The 17,105-nt window shown below is 42.0% G+C and overlaps 1 protein-coding gene and 1 non-coding gene across 2 annotated transcripts in view; one reads left to right on the top strand and one right to left on the bottom strand.

Annotated features, from left to right (window-relative positions):
* The window catches only part of zbtb47a (zinc finger and BTB domain containing 47a), a 19,291-nt gene extending 8,646 nt beyond the window's left edge, over positions 1–10,645 (bottom strand). The window contains exons 1-5 of the mRNA XM_060905650.1: positions 10,391–10,645; positions 1,679–2,911; positions 1,385–1,532; positions 1,181–1,296; positions 929–1,073 (exon numbers count right to left, since the gene is read on the bottom strand). Of these exons, the coding sequence (XP_060761633.1) occupies positions 929–1,073; positions 1,181–1,296; positions 1,385–1,532; positions 1,679–2,911; positions 10,391–10,393 (1,645 nt within the window). The 5' untranslated portion in view covers positions 10,394–10,645. The remainder of the gene's footprint in view (positions 1–928; positions 1,074–1,180; positions 1,297–1,384; positions 1,533–1,678; positions 2,912–10,390) is intronic.
* A 2,889-nt stretch (positions 10,646–13,534) lies between these two features.
* trnat-agu (transfer RNA threonine (anticodon AGU)) lies at positions 13,535–13,608 on the top strand. Its single transcript has one exon. It is a non-coding gene; the product is annotated as a tRNA-Thr (tRNA).
* The last annotated feature ends 3,497 nt before the right edge of the window (positions 13,609–17,105 follow it).

The raw sequence follows: 17,105 nt of genomic DNA on the forward strand, positions 1-17,105 counted from the left end.
AGGCACGCTGCAACACAGATGCGAGTGAGGAGTCAAACTCTCATGGTTACCAAAGGACTAGCCTCCCACTGTAACCCTAGCTATGTAATAGGCCAGAGGCCGAGGGCTATGGAAACGGAGATCGGCGCCGCCCTATGTGCCACAGGGTGTGGGAAGGGACTTTGACTTTGAGTAATAGTAATTATCAGTCATACACGCCGCCTAGTGGCCAGTGTTAGTAATTGCCAGTCATACACACTGCCTAGTGGCCAGTGTTAGTAATTGCCAGTCATACACACCGCCTAGTGGCCAGTGTTAGTAATTACAGTCATACACACCGCCTAGTGGCCAGTGTTAGTAATTGCCAGTCATACACACCGCCTAGTGGCCAGTGTTAGTAATTACCAGTCATACACACCGCCTAGTGGCCAGCGTTAGTAATTACCAGTCATATACACCGCCTAGTGGCCAGTGTTAGTAATTACCACTCATACACGCCGCCTAGTGGCCAGTGTTAGTAATTGCCAGTCATACACACCGCCTAGTGGCCAGTGTTAGTAATTACCAGTCATACACACCGCCTAGTGGCCAGCGTTAGTAATTGCCAGTCATAGACACCGCCTAGTGGCCAGCGTTAGTAATTGCCAGTCATAGACACCGCCTAGTGGCCAGCGTTAGTAATTGCCAGTCATACACACCGCCTAGTGGCCAGTGTTTGCCAGTCATACACACCGCCTAGTGGCCAGCGTTAGTAATTGCCAGTCATACACACCGCCTAGTGGCCAGTGTTAGTAATTACCAGTCATACACGCCGCCTAGTGGCCAGTGTTATAGCCGGTAAAGAAATAAAACAAAAGAGGCTGGCTATGATATAAGAAAATTCTACAACCCAGAAACAGATGGGAGCTCTGCTTTTAGGCAGTGCCGAAATCTATATATTAAACATTACCTGTGTGAGTTTTCATGTGTTCGTCGAAGTACTGCTTCATGTTGAAGTCTTTGCCGCACCACTGACACATGAACTGCTTGTGGCCGATGTGGATGCTCATATGCGATCGCAGCTGGTACTTGTACTGGAAACGTTCGTTGCAATTCTGCAAAATATGTAAGTACAAATTAAACAGATGCTATTTGTCGAATCACTGATTGGATCATACTCCAATCGCTGATTGGATAATAAATACCAGGTGAACACATTCACCTCACATGTGAAGGGTTTCTCTCCGGAATGCTGCAGGAAGTGAACTTTGAGAGACATGCTCCGTTTGAAAGACTTGCCGCATGTCTCGCAGGTGAACGGCATTTCCTTCGTGTGAGCTGAAAGCACAAGCAACTGTTCAGGAAGCTTGAAAACGCAGTGGCTTTGGCCTGCGTCCATAAGAATGTCAAAAGCCTGCGAACTCACCAACCATGTGCTTGCGAACATGAGCCATGGTAAAGAATTTCTTCCCGCATATCTCACAAGTGAACTTTTTCTCAGCGTATCCGTGGACGATTTTATTGTGTTCGTGCAAGGACCAAAGCTTCTTGAAGTCTTTGCCGCAGGTAAGACACTGCAGAGAAACGGAGACAAAAACAATGACAAAAAGAAACGAAATTTAGGACAAATTCCTATTCATTAAAGTACCTCGAAGTCATTGTTACTTGAGCAGTGTGTGTGTGTGTGTGTGTGTGTGTGTGTGTGTGTGTGTGTGTATACCTGTATGTTCTTCTCACAGTCAGTCTGCTGATGCAGGAGCAGCTCACTGTCCAGAAGGAAGCGGGTGCCACATTTGTCACATCCTTGCATGTAGTTGTGTTCAACGTTGGCATGCATCTCCATGTCCCAGCTGTTGGTAAAGACCTGTGGGCACCTCACACACGGGAAGCTCCGTCTCTCCTCCAGTCTCACATCCTGTCCAAGCCCTTCCTCTCCTTCCTCCTCGCCTCGCACACCCCCACGTCCTCCACGCCTTACCCTCATACTTGTTCTCATCGTAACTGTCGCCATGGCATCCACCGAGGAACTGGTTTGTCTGCGAGATCTTTGAGGAAGGAATTTGGGAATGCTGAAATCCAGATGCGTTGCTTCTCCTGCCTCGTCCTCGCTTGTCCCTCCCGGTACCTCGTCCTCGCCTTCGCTTTGCTCGCCGTCTTCCTCCGAGTCAGCATTGTCCTTCTCTGCGTCAAAGCCAGTGGGTGTCCTAGAGGAGCAGCTTCCGTCCAATCCTTTGGACAAGTTTAGGGTCTGGTTGTTGAGATTGAGCTCGACAATGATCTGTTTCCTGTTGAAGGAATCTTCCGAGTCTCTTGATACCTCCATATTACACTCCTCCTTGCCTGTCCCCAAAAGCTGTCTTTCTCCAATGTGTGCGACATACGGGCTCCTTTCGCTCTTTGAGCCAAAGATCTTAGCGCTGGATGCGTCCTGTTCCTGCTTGATCTCCATTGAGAAGTTCGAGTCACCGCCTCCTCCATTTCCACTGCTGCTGCTCCAGGTCTGGATGTCCCGCTCAGGCTGCTCGTCCTGCAGCGAGCCACGTGAGAGCAGTTCATGGCACGACGACGCCACATTGGCCATCTGAAGCACGGTGGCAGCACGCAGCACATCGCGTGCGTTTCCACTGTTTACAAGCAACCTGGATGTGTAGATGAAGTCAAGGATCTGCACCAACCCCTGTGGTCGTAGTGCCTCCAGAGATAGCTCCACGCGCTGCAGCTCTTTACTGGAGGCAAAGAGCGAGTGGAAGAAGGGGCTGTAGGCAGCCAACACGCCCTTGTGTGCCTGGAACGTGGCTTTGTGGCGCAGAAGCACGATATCTACATCGCACAGGTCTGGCTGCAGCAACCGCTGCTCGTTCAGACGCTCCATCAGGAAAGTGCAATGCAGGGCCATGTCCTCCACCACAGAGTACTCCCCTGACGGGTGCTCAGCCGTCTTCTCCACTATCAGCTACAAGGAAACAGGCCAGACAGGAAGAACTGTAATAAAGCAAAACTGTCCTGGACAACTTTGCCTTTTTAGGCGCAACAGCTATTTAGAAGAAATATTTTCCGCTCGTCTTTTTTTTCCCACATAATTTCATATCTTGGCCCAGCTCCCAAAATTTGAATGTGGACTTTTACTAGAAAGCTGGACCTTATGTGGGCAGCACGGTAGTGTAGTGGTGTTGCCTCACAGCAAGAAGGTTCTGGGTTCGAGCCCAGTGGTTGACGAGGGCCTTTCTGTGAGGAGTTTGCATGTTCTCCCTGTGTCTGTGCGGGTTTGCTCCGGTTTCCCCCAAAGACATGCGGGTTTTTTAAATTGGTGGCTCTAAATTGACTGTGAGTGTGAATAGTTGTTTGTCTCTCGCCCATAGTCAGCTGGGATAGGCTCCAGCTTGCCCGTGACCCTGCACAGGATAAGCGGCTACAGATAACGGATGGATGTTATTTAAAGTACATCAAGAAACATTCTCATGTGAATTTGCGAAAAGTATTTCGCTACATGTAAACCACCTTAACCTCACAAGTCAAACGTAAAACTAAACTCAGCAAGCAGTGGACATCAAGCATGCCAGCGCGGATTGAATAATGCCTTTTTGAAAGCCCCAGCTCAGCCAACAAACAACCTTTTATTCACAAATCCAGTTGACATCAAGCCTGTACTTCAAATCCAAATCTCCTTCTGTCTAACATTCCAGTAACTCAACACCTGAAATAAGGAACCCATGCATCCTGAACTATTTACTGTTCTGCTCGTAATGCAGGATTGAATGTCTTTAAGGAGAACTGAAGGCAAATTTTTTATCAAAATTCTATTTATCAGAACGGTAAATACAGGAATGCATGTTTGATCGCTATTTTGTCGCTGCTATAGCAAATTATAAGTGTTTGAAATATACTATGTAATATATCAGTCCATATGTCAAAGCAATGGCTGTAAACGAGATTCATTGAAACCTGTGCGAGACATAGTAGGACGGAAGTAAAACGTACAGCGGAAATCAAAGTGACCGACCCTGTGTCCGAAATCGATCACTTGTTCCTATATAGGGAATTACTATATAGAGGACTACACAGTAAGCTCATTGGTAAAATGAAAAAACGCTTTCGGACACTAGTCCGTCACGCTGGTATTTACGTCATTACTGTCGCACAATTAAAACGTGCCGGATCAGTCGGCTGGTGGGTTTCAAAATAGTAAATACATGCATGTACAGCGTTTTTGTGATAAATCCATATTATACTGAGCGCATTTCCAACATTAATCGATACAAAGTTCCTGCATCTTTCAGTTCTTTTAAATCAAGGCTGAATCCTTTCTTCTTTGCCGCTGCCTTTTATTAAATCAAATTTAAGACTTTGGATTTGATTTCTTTCAGTGCGACCGCAATGCATGATGGGATACATTGCTTTGGTTAGTGACCATCATTGTACACTACTTTTCATGATGCATTGTGGGATACTTCGAGTGCGCTATATAGGGTGTAAATAATTCTCACTATGGTTTCGGACAGCACTATAAAATGGCATCGTCACTATATAGTGAGTAGGGAGCGATTTCGGACACAGGGCTGGCTGACACTTGACGTTTCGAAGTCTCGCACAAGTCTCGTGAAGATCGCACGGATAAGCGACGCCTGCCGTGGACCAAACAAACTAAATTCAACATGGCTAAAAACCGAATAGGCAGATAAGTATAATATTTAATTGCCAATACGAGTCGCGATATAAGGTTACTAAAACCGAAAACTTAATTGAATAACACGTTCATTAAGAAATAAAGAAAGTTTAAAAATGACTTCAGTTCTCCTTTAAAGGAACAGTCCACCGTACTTCCATAATGAAATATGCTCTTATCTGAATTGAGACGAGCTGCTCCGTACCTCTCCGAGCTTTGCGCGACCTCCCAGTCAGTCAGACGCAGTCAGACGCGCTGTCACTCCTGTTAGCAATGTAGCTAGGCTCAGTATGGCCAATGGTATTTTTTGGGGCTGTAGTTAGATCCGACCAAACTCTTCCGCGTTTTTCCTGTTTACATAGGTTTATATGACCAGTGATATGAAACAAGTTCAGTTACACAAATTGAAACGTAGCGATTTTCTATGCTATGGAAAGTCCGCACTATAATGACAGGCGTACTAACACCTTCTGCGCGCTTCGGCAGCGCATTGATATCTGAGCTCCGTATCAATGCGCTGCCGAAGCGCGCAGAAGGTGTTAGTACGCCTGTCATTATAGTGCGGACTTTCCATAGCATAGAAAATCGCTACGTTTCAATTTGTGTAACTGAACTTGTTTCATATCACTGGTCATATAAACCTATGTAAACAGGAAAAACGCGGAAGAGTTTGGTCGCATCTTACTACAGCCCCAAAAAATACCATTGGCCATACTGAGCCTAGCTACATTGCTAACAGGAGTGACAGCGCGTCTGACTGCGTCTGACTGACTGGGAAGTCGCGCAAAGCTCGGAGAGGTACGGAGCAGCTCGTCTCAATTCAGATAAGAGCATATTTCATTATGGAAGTACGGTGGACTGTTCCTTTAACCTCCTAAGGCCCAAGCTGTTTTTTTTACATGCATTTTTTATTTCTCTTTGCTATTTGGGCTTATTAGAACCTGATTAGAATAAAAACTAAGCATCATCTTTTGATAAGATGTACTTTTAGAGAAAAAGTATGTCCACATATGTGGATTCTTGTTCCGAATTTCCATAAAGTGCTGTCCACGCATGTGACCGCTAAGCCCTAGGAAGTTAAGTGCATAACGATGATGAAAACTCAAAATCGGACACAGTTCCTTTAATTAAAACACCAGCAAAATGGCTTCTGCTTCACTTCTGGCTTAAGTTATGACCCCAGAACCCATGCACTGCGTCGTTTACAATGCAAGTGCAAGCGTTTTGAATTGACACCGAAATCTGATACCAGATAGCAGTGTTTCTGTTCTGAGCAGATTTTTTTTTTTAATGACTAATTTAAACATGTCTGAACATGAGAATTTTGTTAAATATTACAAACAGCGTTCTGATGTAAAAATCGCTGACTGCACCTTTAAAATATATTGAGTGCATCCAGGAGGAAGAATGTTTTCTTGCGTTTTTTTTGTTGTTGTTGTTGTTCTGATCCATTAGTGCTTTTACAAATGATCTATATTAAGAGCGGCGTGTGAGCTGACATTTCATCCCCGCTGCTCTCCAACACCAAAGCTCAACTCACAAGCATTAAAGCGGCAGTTTGTAATTTTAGACATCACTGTTCTCTGGAGTTGTGGTGAAAACATTGACAAGGTGTCCCCCCCTTCCTCTCAGTGCGCTGCATTTTAGGGGAAAATGTTCTTAAAGCACGTTTATAACTAAAATTATCAGAGTTACTGATAGAAATATTTGTCTGGCATGCTTGAAACTGGAACAGGCTGTTCTGATCGCTACTTGTTTTGGTTAAGTTAAATCCTTGAGGTTTATCTTCACTCGCACATTCTGCTCTCTGATTAATGAACATTACTTTGACCAGCAATGTCTTTCTTCTTTTCATAAGACTACGATCCTGACAGATGATGTAATGGTACAGAATGTCTTTCTTCTTTCATAAACTAGTGAACTCTAAACCAGTGATGTAATGCTACGTTACCCTGTCATGCATAGATAAATTAGCTTCGTCAATCACACCATCATCATCATCATCATCATCATCATCGTCACGATCCAATCACATAGCTACAACACACTCTTAAATGTGAATATATACTCATGTTTGTCCTACAATAAACTGAGAAACATCTTTGAGCAGCTGTGTCTGTGACTGTTTGCTCCCGGATCGATCCGTGAGGCAGAATCTCTGAGGCGCCACCTACAGTGCCTTGCAAAAGTATTCATCCCCCTTGGTGTTTGTCCTGTTTTGTCGCATTACAAGCTGGAATTAAAATGGATTTTTGGAGGGTTAGCACCATTTGATTTACACAACATGCCTACCACTTTAAAGATGCACATTTTTTTTATTGTGACACAAACAATAAATAAAATGAAAAAACAGAAATCTGGAGTGTGCAGAGGTATTCACCCCCAAAGTCAATACTTTATAATCTTTTGCTACAATTACAGCTGTAAGTCTCTTGGAGTGTGTCTCTATTAGCTTAGCAAATCTAGCCACTGGGATTGTTGCCCATTCCTCAAGGCAAAACTGCTCCAACTCCTTCAAGTTAGATGGGTTGCGTTGGTGTACAGCAATCTTCAAGTTATGCCACAGAATCTCAATTGGATTGAGGTCTGGGCTTTGATTAGGCCATTCCAAGACATTTAAATGTTTCCCTTTAAACCACTCCAGTGTAGCTTTAGCAATATGTTTAGGGTCATTGTCCTGCTGGAACGTGAACCTTTGTCCCAGTCTCAAACCTCTGGCTGACTCAAACAGGTTTTCCTCCAGAATTGCCCTGTATTTAGTGCCATCCATCTTTCCTTCAGTCCTGACCAGCTTTCCTGTCCCTGCAGATGAAAAACATCCCCACAGCATGATGCTGCCACCACCATGCTTCATTGTAGGGATGGTATTCTCAGGGTGTTGGGTTTGCGCCACACATGGCATTTCCCACGATGGCCAAAAAGTTCAATTTTAGTCTCATTTGACCAGAGAATCGTCTTCCATGTGTTTGGGGAGTCTGCCGCATGCTGTTGGGCAAACTCCAAACGTGATTTTTTTTTAAGCAATGACTTTTCTCTGGCCACTCTTCCATAAAGCCCCGCCCACTCTGTGGAGTATACGGCTTAAAGTGGTCCTATGGACAGATACTCCCATCTCCGCTGTGGATCTTCGCAGCTCCTTCAGTGTTATCTTCGGTGCCTTTGTTGCATCTCTGATTAATGCCCTCCTTGTCCGGTCTGTAAGTTTTGGTGGGCGGGTCCTTCTCTTGTCAGGTTTGTAGTGATGCCATGTTCTTTCCATTTTGCTATAATGGATTTAATGGAGCTCCCTGGGATATTTTTTATAACCAAACTTTGTATAGTTGTGGATCTATACTTCTCCACAACTTTGTCTCTGACCTGTTCGGAGGCTCCTTGGTTTTCATGTTGCTTGCTTAGTAGTGTAGCAGAGTCAGGGTCCTTCCAGAACAGGTTGATTTATACAGACATCATGTGACACTTTGATCGCACACAGGTGGATCTTAATCAACTAATTATGTGACTTATGAAGTGAATCGGTTGGACCAGCTCTTATTTAGGGGTTTCATATGAAAGGGGGTGAATACTTATGCACACTCCAGATTTCTGTTTTTTCATCTTAATTATTGTTTGTGTCACAATAAAACAACAATGTGCACCTTTAAAGTGGTAGGCATGTTGTGTAAATCAAATGGTGCTAACCCTCCAAAAATCCATTTTAATTTCAGCTTGTAATGCAACAAAACAGGACAAACACCAAGGGGGATGAATACTTTTTGCAAGGCACTGTAGATTATACTTTGTCAATTCCTTCAGTACAGACAGATCAAAACCGAACGGTTACATTAACAAGTAATGATATTGAGGAGTACATCTTATCTTATGTATTAAAGGAGAACTGAAGGCAAATTTTTTATTATCAAAATTCTATTTCTCTCATTTTATTAAATACAGGAATGCATTTTTAATCACTATTTTGTCGCTGCTATAGCAAGTTATGATTGTTTGAAATATACTATGTAATATATCAGTCCATATGTCAAAGCAATGGCCGTAAACAAGATTCGTTGAGACCTGTGCGAGACATCGTACGATGGAAGTAAAACGTACAGCGGAAATCAAACCCTGTGTCTGAAATCACTCACTTGTTCACTACTCCCTATATAGGGAATTACTATATAGAGGACTACACAGTGAGCTCATTGGTAAAATGAAAAAACGCTTTCGGACACTAGTCCGTCATGCTGGTATTTACGTTGTTACTGTCGCACAATTAAAACGTGCCGGATCAGTCGGCTGGTGGGTTTTCAAAATAGTAAATACATGCATGTACAGTGTTTTTGTGATAAATCCATATTATACTGAGCGCATTTCCAACATTAATCAATGCAAAGTTCCTACAGCTTTCAGTTCTTTTAAATCAAGGCTGAATACTTTCTTCTTTGCCGCTGCCTTTTATTAAATCACATTTGAGACTTTGGATTTGATTTCTTTCAGCACGACCGCAATGCATGATGGGATATATTGCTTTGGTTAGTGACCATCATTGTACACTACTTTTCGTGATGCATTGTGGGATACTTCGAGTGCGCTATATAGGGAGTAAATAATCCTCACTAAGGTTTCGGACAGCACTACAAAATGGCGTCGTCACTATATAGTGAGTAGGGAGCGATTTCGGACACAGGGCTGGCTGACACTTGACGTTTCGAAGTCTCGTGAAGATCGTGCAGATAAGCGACGCCTGCTGTGGACCAAATTCAACATGACTAAAAACCGAATAGGCTGATAAGTATAATATTTAATTGCCAATACAAGTCATGATATAGGGGTGGCACGGTGGTGTAGTGGTTAGCGCTGTCGCCTCACAGCAAGAAGGTCCAGGTTCGAGCCCCGTGGCCGGCGAGGGCCTTTCTGTGCGGAGTTTGCATGTTCTCCCCGTGTCCGCGTGGGTTTCCTCCGGGTGCTCCGGTTTCCCCCACAGTCCAAAGACATGCAGGTTAGGTTAACTGGTGACTCTAAATTGACCGTAGGTGTGAATGGTTGTCTGTGTCTATGTGTCAGCCCTGTGATGACCTGGTGACTTGTCCAGGGTGTACCCCGCCTTTCGCCCGTAGTCAGCTGGGATAGGCTCCAGCTCGCCTGCGACCCTGTAGAACAGGATAAAGCGGCTAGAGATAATGAGATGAGATGAAGTCATGATATAAGGTTACTCAAACCGAAAACGTAATAACACGTTAATTAAGAAATAAAGCAAGTTTAAAAATGACTTCAGTTCTCCTTTAAGACTGTTGACGAAACTGTCAGTATTGGGGGCGGAGCCAAATTCCAGACCGACAAAAATGTAAACAGAGGCCTGATTGATCCGGGCATTCTGCAGAATCAGGGGAGGGAGCTGGTAGGAATCAGTGTCATTAAGATGATACCACAGTTCTAGAAACACTTTAAAGATTACATGGTGCACCTTTAAAGAGAGTGTTTCCACGTCAACAGGTCATGAACATTTGAGTTCTTTCTCTGCTCTAAGACACCACCTTCAACTCCATTGGACTGAATCAGGTGTGTTAGGTGCAGGGAAAACATTACAATGTGCAAGACAGGGAGTAAACAGTGCTGAGTCCTGTTCTCTCACACACACACACACACACACACACCAGCTAACTCATGCACTTGAAAGCTTTGGAAATGATTGACTCAGAGAGAGAGAGAGAGAGAGAGAGCTGCTCAGGCCTGGAGGCACAAACAGCCAGGCCTGAGCAGTGAGAGCGATCCGGATCAGAAGCTCAATCACACCATTGTAATCCGCGGCTCTTTGGTGCAAACCAGCTCCGATTCTCCTCCCCGGGGTGCGCGCGCGGTCCCTCTCCATGAAAGAACCGACTTCCGCCTCACATCCGCGCGGCGTCCTTCCCTTCAACAGCTGCCCTTTTCCTCGCCATGTTCGCGTGCGGACTGAGGGAAGCGCTGATTGGCGCAGGGAGATCAGATGGGCCGCTCCGCTCCGGTGCCGTTAAAGCGACAGCGGTGCGATTTCCCTGCGCGCGCATTTTAGTCCTCTAAGGCAGGGCTTTGCAAAGTGTGGGGCGCGCCTCCCCCAGGGGGCGCCAGAGTTCTTCGGGGGGGGGCGCAACGTGAGGGAAAATAGCCTTCGCCAGAGACAAAATGGATCGATTTTTAGTCCCTAAAGCTACAGTGAGTGAGGAGACAGAGTCTGGGCCAAGCAAAAAAAGAAGGAAGTATGACCACGATTATTTAAAGTTTGGATTTTCATGGACTGGATCTGAAGATGCTCCACTGCCACAGTGTGTTGTCTGCCAAGAGGTGCTAGCTAACGATGCTATGAGATGTTTAAAATGTGTAAAACAAGATGTTAAAAAAAGCACAGATGTTTAAAATGTGTGTAAAAAAAAAAGATGTTAAAAAAAGCACAGATGTTTAAAATGTGTGTAAAAAAAAAAGATGTTTTAAAAAGCACAGATGTTTAAAATGTGTAAAAAGAGGTTTTAAAAAAGCACAGATGTTTAAAATGTATAAAAAAAGATGTTTTAAAAAGCACAGATGTTTAAAATGTGTAAAAAAATAAGATGTTTTTAAAAGCGGATGTTTAAAATGTGTGAAAAAGATGTTTTGAAAACCACAGATGTTTAAAATGTGTAAAAAAAAAAGATGTTTTAAAAAGCGGATGTTTAAAATGTGTAAAAAAGATGTTTTGAAAAGCACAGATGTTTAAAATGTGTAAAAAAAAACCCCGATGTTTTAAAAAGCACAGATGTTTAAAATGTGTAAAAAATATGTTTTAAAAAGCAGATGTTTAAAATGTGTAAAAAAGGATGTTTTAAAAAGCACAGATGTTTAAAATGTGTAAAAAAGGATGTTTTAAAAAGCACAGATGTTTAAAATGTGTAAAAAAAAAAGATGTTTTAAAAAGCGGATGTTTAAAATGTGTAAAAAAGATGTTTTGAAAAGCACAGATGTTTAAAATGTGTAAAAAAAAACGATGTTTTAAAAAGCACAGATGTTTAAAATGTGTAAAAAATATGTTTTAAAAAGCAGATGTTTAAAATGTGTAAAAAAGGATGTTTTAAAAAGCACAGATGTTTAAAATGTGTAAAAAAGGATGTTTTAAAAAGCACAGGTGTTTAAAATGTGTAAAAAAGGATGTTTTAAAAAGCACAGATGTTTTAAATGTGTAAAAAAAGATTTTTCAAAAACCACAGATGTTTAAAATGTGTAAAAGAAAAAAAATAAAAATGTGTACAACAACCATTTTTTAAAAATACGAATGGAACATTAAGTATAGCAACAACAAAAATTGTGAGGGGGGGCGCTGTTGTTTATTTGTTCTCTGAGGGGTGATGACTCTCCCACACTTTGAAAACCCCTGCTCTAAGGGTTTTGTTTGTTTATTTATTTTAATTGAAATTCCATAATTTAGGCTCCAAGTCAGAACCGTATTCACGCTATTATTTTATTTATTATTTGTCATGCAAATGTTTCGAAAATGGAAGACTCGGGGCTGTGTTTCATTTTTGCAGATCTATCTCTCTCTCTGTGTGTGTGTGTGTATATGTGTGTAAGTGCACAAAAAAAAAGTTTGTGTAACCACAGAATAAGCGCCCCTGTCTCTCTCTCTCTCTCTCTCTCTTTTTGTCGCATGCGTGCGCGCGCGCGCCCTCGCTCGCGCACCCCCACCCGAGCTCCAGCGCCGTTCACGCGCGCGCGACTGCCGGGTTCAGTGAGTTCGTGGCAGAGTTGAACGGGTTCAACACAACCGAGTGAACCGAGCGCGCGGTCATTACAAGCACAACACAGCACCGGCCACACGGGGGCGCAAGAACACCGCCAACACACCACTACGGCCAACTCAGAAAGGATTCAAAGGTTAAAGGATGTAAAGATTCAAAGGTTAAAAATTCAAAATTGAAGAGTCAAAGGTTAAAGGATTCAAAGATTCAAAATATTCAAAGGTTAAAGATTCAAAATTGAAGGGTCAAAGGTTAAAATATTCAAAGATTCAAATGTTAAAGGTTCAAATTTGAAGAATCAAAGGTTTAAAGGTGAAAGGATTCAAAGATTCAAAATATTCAAAAATTCAGAGGATTCAAAGATTCAAATGTTAAAGGTTCAAATTTGAAGAATCAAAGGTTTAAAGGTGAAAGGATTCAAAGATTCAAAATATTCAAAAATTCAGAGGATTCAAAGATTCAAATGTTAAAGGTTCAAATTTGAAGAGTCAAAGGTTAAAGGATTCAAAGGGTTCAAAGAGTCAAATGTTAAAGGTTCAAATTTCAAGATTCAAAGGTGAAAGGATTCGACAATTAAAAAGATTCAAAAGTTCAAAGATTCAAAGGTTAAAGATTCAAAATTGAAGAGTCAAAGGTTCAGAGGTGAAAGGATTCAAAGATTGAAAAGTTTAAAAAAAATTAAAAGGATTCAAAGGTTTAAGATTCAAATTTGTTAAAGATTCAGTTTTATCATATCGTAGGTTAGAGATTCAAATTTGCAAGGAATTAAATTATCATTAGATCCCAATGATCCTCTTAGGCAGCACGTGTTTTGTTGTTTTTGATTTCACAATATTGGAAATATTTTTGCTTCTCCATATTTTTCATCATCATTATTATCTCAGTGATGCGTTTTTGTTATTCGGAGAAAGTGAGGTACCTGACAGAGATCTCTTTTTTTCCCTTTTTTTTTTTTTAGATTTTTGTTTATTAAAATTACTGCTCTTGACATTGCAGATAACCTCTATTTTATTTCTGTATTGTGGTTTTACCTTTAATTGTGCTTTATTTTTGTATAATGCACATATTTTCTTTCTCTTCCTTGAATCCTGTTTTGATGTAATTTGGTCGGATCGACAATTGAATCAGAACAGGTAATGAAATATCATTCACGTCATGGTTCAAAAAGAACTATTTTGTACTGCGCTGGCGTGGCGCCGTGGCTTAGTTGGTTAAAGCGCCTGTCTAGTAAACAGGAGATCCTGGGTTCGAATCCCAGCGGTGCCTTAATATGGGGCATTAATCAGAACCCCTTGTAATGGTCCATTTTCTCTCCTTGAAAAGGTTCATTTCATGAACAGCTCGCACAGAATGTCAGCTACAGACTACTGCTGTAGAGATCAGACCTAGATCATTTGAGGATTATTAATTATATAAATACCAATTTAGACATTCATACCTGTATTTTTAATGCAACTAACTTAGCAAGATGATTTGCCCATGGCCATGATATTGGTAAAATAATAATAATTATAATAATAATAGTAATCCTCTGCATCATTTGAGTATTAACAGCAAGCCGAGCCTAGATTCTGAACTCAGTTGGTCACATACAGTCCTGTGTGAATGCCACATGTGCTGTCGATCAAAAATGGCTTAAAAACAATTAAATGAAATGTTTCAGCATTAAAATTACTATAAACAGTAATCAGTAAGCCATAATAAATGAAACAAAGTCAATATTTGACATAAGATGACCCTTTGCTTGAAAAAAAAAATAGTCTCAGGTCCAATGAGTGCAGTTTTATGCAGAAATGATCTGTAGGTTTTACTGAGCATCTTACAGAACCAGCCACAGTTCTTCTGGACACTTTGACTGTCACACTCACTTCTTCATTTTGCACCAAAATCCAGTAGCTTTCACTGTTTTTTTTTTTTTTTTGTATATGGGGGCCTAAGACTTTTGCACAGTAGTGTACATATCAAAGATTACTAAATCAAGTCGTATTCAGTAGTATCGTCAAATCTCAAAATCGTTTGACATTATCAAAATCATAGTGTATTGTGTGGATGCCTGAGGTTTACAGACAGATAATTAAATAGATAGATAGAATCTGAGTCATTTTATATTAATTTTATTGCATGTTGAAACTTATGATTGAGGAACAGCATGATAGTTATATAACAGCTATACAAATACTAACTTTAACTATTAAATTACAAGTCTTTAATTACACTATATAGCCAAAAGTTTCTGGACACCCGACCATCACATCTATATGTGCTTTTTGAACTTCCCATTCCAGGTTTAGTTCTCCTTTGCTGTTATAATAACCTTCACTCTTCTTTCCACAAACTTTTGGACATATAGCACCCTAATACACTACATAATACAGTAATAATTACTCACCAAATGTCAAAATTTAGGTGACTTCCTCATAAAGATGCAACTGGAAAAGCAATATTACTGATTTATTCACTCTATTACACATTTATGACATAGAACCATTGAAAACCAGAACTTTTTAAAACTTGTTTAATTTCCTGTTCACATGACTACAAAAAAAAGTCATCACTGTAATAGATTAAGCTGCATAAACAAAGCTTTTAGATCAAAATGGTTTGTTAAATTGGTATCCCATGTGGCAGGTTAGCGTGAAATCTCCACTGATTGCATTGTTTTATCCTGCAATCCATCACCATGCCTTGGAGACAGCAGCTTATTATTTTCTATTTTGTCCTTGTGGTTCAGGGAACATATTTTAGCCAAACTGCAAACAGTGAGTCAGTTGTGCAAATAAATAAATCTAAAATAAGCAGAGTGTTTAGCTACACATTAATGAAAAATGCATTGACATTAGTCAGGTTTGGCTCTGTGGGTGGTAAAAGAGAGCAACTGGACTTGCTTGAAGATTCTTGAAGACATTTCACCTCTCATCCGAAAGGCTTCTTCAGTTCTGTCTGACTAGTAGGGAGTATCAGGTATTTATCCTCTCATGGATGAAAAGCTCATCTAAGGCCAAGTTTACATTAGACCGTATCTGTCTCGTTTTCTTCGCGGATGCACTGTCCGTTTACATTAAAACGCCTGGAAACGCCGGGAAACGGGAATCCGCCAGGGTCCACGTATTCAATCCAGATCGTGTCTGGTCCGGTGCTGTGTAAACATTGAGAATACGCGGATACGCTGTGCTGAGCTCTAGCTGGCGTCGTCATTGGACAACGTCACTGTGACATCCACCTTCCTGATTCGCTGGCGTTGGTCATGTGACGCGACTGCTGAAAAACGGCGCGGACTTCCGCCTTGTATCACCTTTGATTAAAGAGTATAAAAGTATGAAAATACTGCAAATACTGATGCAAATACTGCCCATTGTGTAGTTATGATTGTCTTTAGGCTTGCCATCCTTCCACTTGCAAGTGGTAAGTGATATGCGCTGGGATCACACACACGGCGGCTCAGTCCCGAATCACTGCTCGTGCACTTCACTCGCGCGCTCTGTGAGCTGCGCAGGGCCGGAGTGCGCACCCTCCAGAGGTCACTCGCTGTTCAGGGTGGAGTGATTTGGAGCACAGGATGCCTGTGGAGCCGAGCGTATCCGTGTATTGGTGTTGCTGTGTGCACGCGAATCGTGTATTGGCGTTGCTGTGTGCACGCTAATTGTTTTAAAAACGTTAATCTGATGATCCGCTGATACGGTCTAATGTAAACCCCACCTAAGGTGTCGTTGAGTCATCCTGTTGGTGTGGGTCACTGGGGGCTGGATGTGAACGGCCTCGAGAGTCGTTAGGGTGATCAATGGAATGCTGATTCTCTCTGTCCTCTTGTGAGTCACTGAAAACAGCTGGGTTTTGGTGTGCATTCAGTTGTCTGGGAAGTGTGCCAAGGACTGCATTGTAGGTGGCTGATAAATGATGTCTTAGACCCCCACCTCTGTTCAGTGATGGCCGTTCCAGGTTGACAAAAATGGCTTCTTTAACTCCTCACTCATACCAACGATCCTCTCTGGCTAAAATGCGTACGTTGCAATCCTGAAATGAGTGTCCTTTGTTGTTAAGATGAAGGTAGACAGCAGAGTCCTGGCCTGAGGAACAAGGAGACAGGAACAAATGCAAGAACATTGTCATTCCCTACATTTCTGGTCTGTCTGAGAAACTCAGGAGGATCTTCTACAAACACAACATTCCGGTACATTTCAGACCCAGTAACACCCTGAAGCAGAAACTGGTCCATCCTAAGGACAGAATAGCCAGACACAAACAGGACAATGTAATGTATGCAATTCAGGGCAGTGAGGAATGCACGGACTCATATATTGGGGAAACAAAACAACCGCTTCACAGGCGTATGGCTCAACACAGGAGAGCCAGTTCCTCAGGCCAGGACTCTGCTGTCTACCTTCATCTTAACAACAAAGGACACTCATTTCAGGATTGCAACGTATGCATTTTAGCCAGAGAGGATCGTTGGTATGAGCGAGGAGTTAAAGAAGCCATTTTTGTCAACCTGGAACGGCCATCACTGAACAGAGGTGGGGGTCTAAGACATCATTTATCAGCAGAAGAATCTTCAAGCAAGTCCAGTTGCTCTCTTTTACCACCCACAGTTACTATGACCTGGATGACTGAGAATCTTCACAGTCAGGTTTGGCTCTTTTTCATAGCTCCATTTTTTATTAAAAAAAAAATCCTTGCCGTTATAATAACCTTCACTCTTCTTTCTTTTCTACAGAAAAGTCTGTAAGACCGTGTTGTCTTATGAGATTGAGTGTCAGTGGCCTGAG

This window comes from Neoarius graeffei, chromosome 23 (genome assembly GCF_027579695.1).
Source record: "Neoarius graeffei isolate fNeoGra1 chromosome 23, fNeoGra1.pri, whole genome shotgun sequence".
NCBI lineage: Eukaryota > Metazoa > Chordata > Actinopteri > Siluriformes > Ariidae > Neoarius > Neoarius graeffei.